The 9,733-nt window shown below is 45.4% G+C and overlaps 2 protein-coding genes across 5 annotated transcripts; both read right to left on the minus strand.

The window, feature by feature from the left end:
- Positions 1-262: 262 nt before the first annotated feature.
- LOC115384055 (tubulin alpha chain-like) lies at positions 263-2,788 on the minus strand. The gene is made up of 4 exons (XM_030086343.1): positions 2,770-2,788; positions 1,642-1,864; positions 1,406-1,554; positions 263-1,308 (listed from the first exon to the last, which is right to left on the minus strand). Exons 1-4 carry the CDS (start codon positions 2,770-2,772, stop codon positions 331-333), a joined length of 1,353 nt encoding a protein of 450 aa, XP_029942203.1. The 5' UTR covers positions 2,773-2,788; the 3' UTR covers positions 263-330.
- A 1,487-nt stretch (positions 2,789-4,275) lies between these two features.
- LOC115384057 (tubulin alpha-1A chain-like) lies at positions 4,276-9,434 on the minus strand. Of its 4 annotated transcripts, none has more exons than XM_030086346.1 (4): positions 9,200-9,416; positions 8,972-9,120; positions 7,958-8,884; positions 4,276-4,339 (listed from the first exon to the last, which is right to left on the minus strand). In XM_030086346.1, the coding sequence occupies exons 1-4, from the start codon at positions 9,378-9,380 to the stop codon at positions 4,286-4,288; spliced, it is 1,311 nt and encodes a 436-aa protein (XP_029942206.1). In that variant the 5' UTR covers positions 9,381-9,416; the 3' UTR covers positions 4,276-4,285. The 4 variants fall into 4 exon arrangements, with proteins under 4 accessions (XP_029942206.1, XP_029942205.1, XP_029942207.1 ...); XM_030086345.1 differs by having other exon boundaries at positions 4,285-4,680; positions 8,299-8,884; XM_030086347.1 differs by lacking the exons at positions 7,958-8,884; positions 8,972-9,120; positions 9,200-9,416 and adding exons at positions 5,354-5,502; positions 5,589-5,763 and having other exon boundaries at positions 4,285-5,266.
- Between the last annotated feature and the right edge of the window lie 299 nt (positions 9,435-9,733).

A 9,733-nucleotide genomic window follows, 5' to 3' on the forward strand; every position in this document is an offset into this window, starting at 1 on the left:
ATTGCCTTGTATGAAAAACACTCCAACAGTGGAAATACTTTTATCACCTGGTAGTGGAGAAATCCTTTCTCAGATAATGCATCATCATCTTCAGATCCAAGAATCAAGTCTCTGTTGCAAATCATTAAAACTCAATGATTTCAGCCTAATTGTAAGGCCAGCACTTGGAGCCTTCTTCCCACTTATGCAAGTTATGATGTAACACCAAAAAAAGACATTGAATTAAAACAGTAGTATGTTTATCTCAAGAAACAGACAGGTATACCTTTAAAGCTTTTTTATTCATTTGGAAAAACATTTGTCACAGCAAAGACAATGAAGACAACTGGTCTAGTACTCTTCTTCATCTTCGTCCCCCTCAGCGAGGCTGTCGGTTCCCACCTCTTCGTAATCCTTCTCCAGAGCAGCCATGTCCTCTCTGGCCTCCGAGAACTCTCCCTCCTCCATCCCCTCCCCGACGTACCAGTGGACGAAGGCCCTCTTGGCGTACATCAGGTCGAACTTGTGGTCCAGGCGAGCCCAGGCCTCGGCGATGGCCGTGGTGTTGCTCAGCATGCACACAGCCCTCTGCACCTTAGCCAGGTCTCCTCCAGGAACCACGGTGGGGGGCTGGTAGTTGATGCCCACCTTGAAGCCTGTTGGACACCAGTCCACGAACTGGATGGTGCGCTTGGTTTTAATAGTGGCGATGGCAGAGTTGACATCTTTGGGCACGACATCGCCACGGTACAGGAGACAGCAGGCCATGTACTTTCCATGACGCGGGTCACACTTCACCATCTGATTGGCTGGCTCAAAACAGGCGTTGGTGATATCGGCCACAGAGAGCTGCTCGTGATAGGCTTTCTCTGCTGAGATTACGGGAGCATAGGTGGCCAGAGGGAAGTGGATACGAGGGTAGGGCACCAGGTTGGTCTGGAACTCTGTCAGGTCCACGTTCAAGGCTCCATCGAAGCGCAGAGAGGCGGTGATTGAAGAGACGATCTGTCCAATCAGCCTGTTCAGGTTGGTGTAGGTGGGGCGCTCGATGTCCAGGTTCCTGCGGCAGATGTCGTAGATGGCTTCGTTGTCCACCATGAAGGCACAGTCGGAGTGCTCCAGGGTGGTGTGGGTGGTCAGGATGGAGTTGTAGGGCTCCACCACTGCAGTGGACACCTGAGGTGCGGGGTAAACGGCAAACTCCAGCTTTGACTTCTTGCCATAATCAACTGAGAGACGCTCCATCAGCAGGGAGGTGAAGCCAGAACCGGTTCCTCCTCCAAAGGAGTGGAAGATGAGGAAACCCTGGAGCCCTGTGCACTGGTCAGCCTGAGCACAGAGGAAACATGAGCGACAAAAATCAAAACCACTGCACCTTTAAAAAAATAGCTAAATAAGGAATTTGCTAATCAGGACAAAAACTCACCAGTTTGCGAGTCCTGTCAAGAACCAGGTCAATGATCTCCTTGCCGACAGTGTAGTGACCACGGGCATAGTTGTTGGCTGCATCCTCCTTGCCAGTAATCAGCTGCTCGGGGTGAAACAACTGGCGGTAGGTTCCCGTGCGGACCTCATCTGAAGAAGAAAACAAAAAACATCCTCAGATCGGGATGCATGTGTAGTGAACACACAGTAAATAATGTAAATAAATAATGATCTCACCAATGACAGTGGGCTCCAAGTCCACAAACACAGCTCTGGGAACATGTTTCCCAGCTCCAGTCTCACTGAAGAAGGTGTTGAAGGAGTCGTCTCCTCCTCCAATGGTCTTGTCACTGGGCATCTGGCCGTCCGGCTGGATGCCGTGCTCCAGACAGTAGAGCTCCCAGCAGGCATTGCCCATCTGGGCTCCGGCCTGGCCAACATGCATAGAGATACACTCCCTCTGTGGAAAGAGGGACACAGAACAGTCAGCAATTTCACATGGAAAAAGTTTGTTATGGAATGTTGTGTAGGAATCTTCATTGTAAGCTTGACAAAAACAATCATTCATTCAGAAACTGTAATTTAATGATTATGGGTCACTCAAAAGGCAAGACTCTGCCCTCTGGCGAATTTTTTTCAAGCAGGGGTCACATGAGCCGTTCACCCCTCCCAGCGGCAACTGCCGATCAGGAAACTCCCACCTGGGAGGAGTTTGAAATCCATGCAGACCGGAAGTGAGCGCACCTCCCCCCCTCTCTCTCCCCCTGCAACTGCAGCAGGGGCCCTACCTTCGTGTAACGTCCATGAACAGAACATCTTATCTGATGGCGCCTTCCGACTCATTAAAAAGAAAAAAAACTGCCTAACGATTTTTTTTTACACACTTTAGAAAGAATAAATACAGAAAAGAGGTTTTGAAGCGTCAATTAAGTGGTTTTATAAATAAACGTTCCCGATTTTTATTCAGAAAACTGCGTCGACAACCACGTCCTGCGCGCACTTTTGGAGGAAAAAAAATCCACTTCGTGGCTTAAAAAAAAAAAAAACTGTTATAACAGTGTTCCGCTCGCTTTCACCCAGATTTCCGCCTCCGTGTTATCAGGAAAGGCGGTTTGGCTCATGGCGGGTCGGTAACGGGAACTACGCAGTTCAGATAATTAAATTACTTTAAAAGTCCTGAAACAACGAGTTACACAACTTTCACAATGAATCACACAGGACAAACCGCGTGGTTCATATATTAAAAAAAAATATTTTTTTCTTAAATTTCATGCCTTACTGACAAACACAGTATGACTTTAAACTTAGGTAATATAAAGGTACATTTGATGTTTTTTTTTCTCTCCCCTTTTTCTCTTTACTCACCATTTTTCAAGCAGTTTCTGTCCTTCTTGCCGACGTTGAAGTATCGGTTTCTGAAGGCGGTACTGAAGAGGGAAGTGGTCGACCGACAGTTTTATGCTTGTCTGAGTAGGCGGGGCTAAACAGGCTTTTTGAACGTGTACGTCAGGCGGGAGCGTACGTTAAGCCATGTTGCATTCAAGTGCTGCTTGTAAAAAATCACTCTCGTTCCACTCACGGTTTGAAAACGTGGACATCTGTATTTTATTTTATTCACAGTCAGTGTTTTTACCTCAATGACGAAAGGACGAACCTTTCCTTCATCCGTCTGTCGGATAATCAGTCTACGATTTTTATCTGTAAACTATCCTTCATAGAGAATAAACGCCCTTAATCTTCCATGAGCATGTGGCTGCTTGTGCTACTTCAGCCACGTGATTACTAAATCCTTAGGCTGTGCTGCATTCAGTGGAGATTCTTTCTCTCTTCACGTGTTCCTTCTATTTATTGAGTGTAATACAGTCGAAATGCTGGGAAAACATACAACAATGCAAAAGAAAACACAACAGTATCAAATACGATTCCTTAAAATTGAGATTCCTCAAGTTTGATAAAAATATGTGTAAAGGGAAATCTAAAAACGAAGTTGAAAATCTCAAAGCAAATGGATAAATCAACTTAAATTAGGGAATAGATGTTTATTTTACCTCATGCATTTGGTTCACTGCCATTAAAGGCAGCATAACTAATATGAGGAAGTAAGAACAGTGGTTCCACTATGAGAAGGCCTCAAACACACCCATTCATCCAGTTTCTTTACACATAAACCATGACTAAGGCATGTAAACTTCATAGATTTTTTTTATATAACTGGCATGTTTGAGCAAACAGGTTTCAGTGAAAAATCCACAAATGATCACCCCCAATTTATTCTTTTTTAATGAAGCGAGAACACAATGTACCAGGTCAGGCCCTGACCCTGCTGTGTTTTTGTGATGTAACACTTTTTAAGGACTTTATGAAAGGGAAATGTGAGTTAATGACAGTTGTGCAGTCATATCAGACACAGCAAAGAGTTTATTGTTTTAGTGAGGAAGATGACACACATACTATATGTAGCCTATGTGTTTATTGTCCTATGCACAATACAGATTATCAGCACACTACTTTAAAGCAAGGGCTCATTTTGGCTTTTTCATATTAAGTATCTCGATAATGCCTTACAATGTATGCATTTTGAAAAAAAGAACTCTTGTACAAGGACATTGTTTTGAGCACCAATTGAAGTGAAGCATGAATGTGTATATTCAAACCAACAACAAAAACAAAGACATGATTATTCTTTAAACAAACTGATTGTCAGACTAAGGGAGTGTTAAAATGTTTTCAACATTGTTTAAGTATTTCATCTGTCTCTAGAACAGCAGGGATGTGCCCTTTTGTCTCGGTCTAATAACACACTTACTGATCAACTTTGTTTGAAGTATAGTCACACCGAAGAAGGCACAGGAAGTACTTAAGCTATTGCTTTGATTAAAACTTAGTATTCTTCCCCCTCTTCCTCGCCTTCATCTCCAATGCTGTCGGTTCCCACCTCTTCGTAATCCTTCTCCAGAGCAGCCATGTCCTCTCTGGCCTCCGAGAACTCTCCCTCCTCCATCCCCTCCCCGACATACCAGTGGACGAAGGCCCTCTTGGCGTACATCAGGTCGAACTTGTGGTCCAGGCGAGCCCAGGCCTCGGCGATGGCCGTGGTGTTGCTCAGCATGCACACAGCCCTCTGCACCTTAGCCAGGTCTCCTCCAGGAACCACGGTGGGGGGCTGGTAGTTGATGCCCACCTTGAAGCCTGTTGGACACCAGTCCACGAACTGGATGGTGCGCTTGGTTTTAATAGTGGCGATGGCAGAGTTGACATCTTTGGGCACGACATCACCTCTGAATAACAGACAGCAGGCCATGTACTTTCCATGACGAGGGTCACACTTCACCATCTGATTGGCCGGCTCAAAGCAGGCGTTGGTAATCTCTGCAACTGAGAGCTGCTCGTGATAGGCCTTCTCTGCTGAGATGACGGGAGCATAGGTGGCCAGAGGGAAGTGGATACGAGGGTAGGGCACCAGGTTGGTCTGGAACTCTGTCAGGTCCACGTTCAATGCTCCATCGAAGCGCAGGGAGGCGGTGATTGAAGAGACGATCTGTCCGATCAGTCTGTTCAGGTTGGTGTAGGTGGGGCGCTCGATGTCCAGGTTTCTGCGGCAGATGTCATAGATGGCCTCGTTGTCCACCATGAAGGCACAGTCGGAGTGCTCCAGGGTAGTGTGGGTGGTCAGGATGGAGTTATAGGGCTCCACCACTGCAGTGGACACCTGAGGAGCGGGGTAGATGGCAAACTCCAGCTTTGACTTCTTGCCATAATCAACTGAGAGACGCTCCATCAGCAGGGAGGTGAAGCCAGAACCGGTTCCTCCTCCAAAGGAGTGGAAGATGAGGAAACCCTGGAGCCCTGTGCACTGGTCAGCCTGAGCAGAGAGGAAGATAAAACTATCATTTGTAATAATTAACGGTAACTGAGCTGAAATATCAAACAATACTGTAGATAAGCTCACCAGTTTTCGAATCCTGTCGAGAACCAGGTCGATGATCTCCTTGCCAATGGTGTAGTGACCTCGAGCGTAGTTGTTGGCAGCATCCTCCTTTCCTGTAATCAGCTGCTCGGGGTGAAACAGCTGGCGATAGGTTCCTGTGCGGACCTCGTCTGTAGATTAAAGACAATAACCATGACTCCTTAATCTTGTTGTGCAATAAATGACAGACATGTGTAACAGTAAATAATGATCTCACCAATGACAGTGGGCTCCAAGTCCACAAACACAGCTCTGGGAACATGTTTCCCAGCTCCAGTCTCACTGAAGAAGGTGTTGAAGGAGTCATCTCCTCCTCCGATGGTCTTGTCACTGGGCATCTGACCATCTGGCTGGATGCCATGCTCCAGACAGTAGAGCTCCCAGCAGGCATTTCCTATCTGGGAGCCAGCTTGACCAACGTGGACAGAGATACACTCACGCTGAAACCAAGAATATTTCAGAACAAATCATGAGAAATATTATCTTTTCACAAATTATGCACAGCGACAGATAAGCTAAACCAGTCTATGCAATCTTATTTATTTTAACATATTACTATTGGAAGAAGTGTAGCACAGTAATGTATTTTTTTCCTGCACAATAATGATGAATACCATCAATGAGAAAGGTGTTACTTGATTCATTCAAGATCTGAAACTTTGTTCTTATAAAAGAATGTATGTTTCAGTGTTCATTTTTATCAGATTTAATCTACATTAATCATAAATGTTTAAATGTCTCTGCAAACTTATGTTACAAATCAGCTTGCTCTAGAATGATATGAGGAATCACTTTGAAGCTTTAATACATTACAACACAAAAACTTGTTGCTCTTATTCTGCAGTTTTTTTTTCATTGTCCAGATCAAAGTCTGTCAAATTTAATAAAGTATACAGCATCAGTATAAAATTACATTTTCATTGTGACGCTTTTATTTCGTTGTAAAGTACAGAAAGTTCTCATGAGTGGAAGTTAATCATACATTAGAGAGCTCCTCACCATGTTTTTGATGCTTGCAGCAGTTCCTTGTTCAACTGAAATGGGTCGGCCGAGGATGTTGTGTCAGCTGTGAGTGCACGGAGCTGCTTTATAGTGTGGAATCACTAGGCAACTCCAGGCCTGTTGTGGTAACCGAAGAAGCTGGAGACGCACCAAGTGGTTTCTACAATGAAAGATGAGGAGGAAGGGCACAAAGAGGAAAATGTCCTGATGTGGTCACCTTGTACTGATCTAAGGAACAACGGCTGTTGTTATACAGATGAGTAACCATCAACAGTGAACTGAGTGGCTGTGAAACATGACCTCTGCAAACCTGCTGGCCTTCATGTTAAATTTAAAGCATGTTAGCTGTTTTGACTGATGTTAAACAATTTCTTTGAGGAGCCTCAAAATTGGTTTTTGCTCATGGATCCCACTCAAAACTTAAGCTTTTCACTTAAAACAGAATGCATGAACAAAATAGCTCTCTCCTTTTCAAATTCGAACCTGGCCCTGTTCGCAGGGTGCTTTAGGAGCCTGTTTTCTCATCTCACCGCTGAGAGAAAACGGATACCCCCCACAAAGTGAATGCAATAGGCTTTTGTTACCGTTGCATCGACACGGAGATGAATTTGCATTGCAAAGAGTGCCAACTGCAAGGGAGACACACGAGAGAACACATTTCTGTGAAGCAGGCGACATTTCAGGCTAGTGTCAATTCACACAGGTTGCAAAGTTTTAAAGGTTTTACATAACCAAAGAGAAAAGAGGCACAGTGGATGCATGTAGTGATTTAAACTAGAGATTAACAGAAGATTATGCTCCAAGGAATTTACTCCAAGAGAATAAGATTGTTGTTCTTGACAAACTTCCTTGAAACACTGAATGGATACACAATGACAAAAGCAGCCCAGTTTCAAAAATCTTTTTTAAGTAAAAGACTTACGTCCATGTTTTATATGGAAATTGTGAAAACGCCACACTGTTATCAAATTCTCTTTTTTTTTGTGTGACTTGCAATGGTTGTTAAATATTTCACCCTGTCCCCTGAAGGTAACCCGACACTAATGACAAACTGTTTCCAACTGCCGAGTTGCCCGAACATGCTCTGGTTTAGTTTCCCTAGTTACTCTTTTTGGCTTTGTTTGCTTTCAGATATCAACTGACCCGATAGTGGAAGACAGTGGAAAGTACGGCTGACAGAGAATTTGCATTTTCATAAACACAAAACAAGCCCACAAATAAAGCATCAGTTTTATTTCGATTTACAGGTTCTTTATTCATATTACATGCAAAATCAGCAATCAAAAGTTAAAATTGTGTGAAATGAATTGTGTGAAATTAAACACCTTGTGTTAAACTCTCAAGATATTGTGCTGCAAATCAACAAGTCCAGGTTTTTCTCCTCATTCCGTGCGACAAAAAAGTTGCCTGTACAGAACTGCTACTAATGCTTTTTTATTTGCTGGTTCACAGGAAACGGATGCATAATACCAACATGTTTTACTGACTTAACAATGACAAGTTTGGAAATAATGGTAACATCTTTACATCTTAATATTCTTCAACTTCTCCCTCGCCTTCATCAGCGAGGCTGTCGGTTCCCACCTCTTCGTAATCCTTCTCCAGAGCAGCCATGTCCTCTCTGGCCTCCGAGAACTCTCCCTCCTCCATCCCCTCCCCGACGTACCAGTGGACGAAGGCCCTCTTGGCGTACATCAGGTCGAACTTGTGGTCCAGGCGAGCCCAGGCCTCGGCGATGGCCGTGGTGTTGCTCAGCATGCACACAGCCCTCTGCACCTTAGCCAGGTCTCCTCCAGGAACCACAGTGGGGGGCTGGTAGTTGATGCCCACCTTGAAGCCTGTTGGACACCAGTCCACGAACTGGATGGTGCGCTTGGTTTTAATAGTGGCGATGGCAGAGTTGACATCTTTGGGCACGACATCGCCACGGTACAGGAGGCAGCAGGCCATGTACTTTCCATGACGAGGGTCACACTTCACCATCTGATTGGCCGGCTCAAAGCAGGCGCTGGTAATCTCTCCAATTGAGAGCTGCTCGTGATAGGCCTTCTCTGCTGAGATGACGGGAGCATAGGTGGCCAGAGGGAAGTGGATACGAGGGTAGGGCACCAGGTTGGTCTGGAACTCTGTCAGGTCCACGTTCAAGGCTCCATCGAAGCGCAGAGAGGCGGTGATTGAAGAGACAATCTGTCCAATCAGCCTGTTCAGGTTGGTGTAGGTGGGGCGCTCGATGTCCAGGTTTCTGCGGCAGATGTCGTAGATGGCTTCGTTGTCCACCATGAAGGCACAGTCGGAGTGCTCCAGGGTGGTGTGGGTGGTCAGGATGGAGTTGTAGGGCTCCACCACTGCAGTGGACACCTGAGGTGCGGGGTAAACGGCAAACTCCAGCTTTGACTTCTTGCCATAATCAACTGAGAGACGCTCCATCAGCAGGGAGGTGAAGCCAGAACCGGTTCCTCCTCCAAAGGAGTGGAAGATGAGGAAACCCTGGAGCCCTGTGCACTGGTCAGCCTGAGCACAGAGGAAGATAAAACTGTCATTTGTAATAATTAACGGTAACTGAGCTGAAATATCAAACAATACTGTAGATAAGCTCACCAGTTTTCGAATCCTGTCGAGAACCAGGTCGATGATCTCCTTGCCAATGGTGTAGTGACCTCGAGCGTAGTTGTTGGCAGCATCCTCCTTTCCTGTAATCAGCTGCTCGGGGTGAAACAGCTGGCGATAGGTTCCTGTGCGAATTTCATCTGTAGTCACAAAACACATTATCATTCAACATTTCTAAATCTTATTCAAGCTAATTTTCATTCAAAAAAATGACATTACCAATGACAGTGGGCTCCAAGTCCACAAACACAGCTCTGGGAACGTGTTTCCCAGCTCCAGTCTCACTGAAGAAGGTGTTGAAGGAGTCATCTCCTCCTCCGATGGTCTTGTCACTGGGCATCTGACCGTCTGGCTGGATGCCATGCTCCAGACAGTAGAGCTCCCAGCAGGCATTGCCCATCTGGACACCAGCCTGGCCGACGTGAACTGAGAGGCATTCTCGCTGGAGAGACACAGCAAAAGAATTTCCACAAAAGTTAACATATTGGCCTTGAGGTGTTGAATCTGTGACTCCACATTTTTTAAGAAGTGCTTGCCAGATCAAACTTACCATTGTTAAGTTTTCCCGGTGTTAATGTTCACGATCTGATGGAGAAACCTGTCTTGTGTGTTTATGTGAAGTTTTCCCCTGTTACTTATAGTCCCTCTCAGCTCCATAGTAACAAGCTCTGTTGGTAAATGAGGGTCAGCAAGTTGAGGAGAGGGGAAAAGTCAACACGCTGTGCAGACACACTTTGTCACACATTAATAACT

This window comes from Salarias fasciatus (genome assembly GCF_902148845.1).
Source record: "Salarias fasciatus chromosome 23 unlocalized genomic scaffold, fSalaFa1.1 super_scaffold_20, whole genome shotgun sequence".
Taxonomy (NCBI): domain Eukaryota; kingdom Metazoa; phylum Chordata; class Actinopteri; order Blenniiformes; family Blenniidae; genus Salarias; species Salarias fasciatus.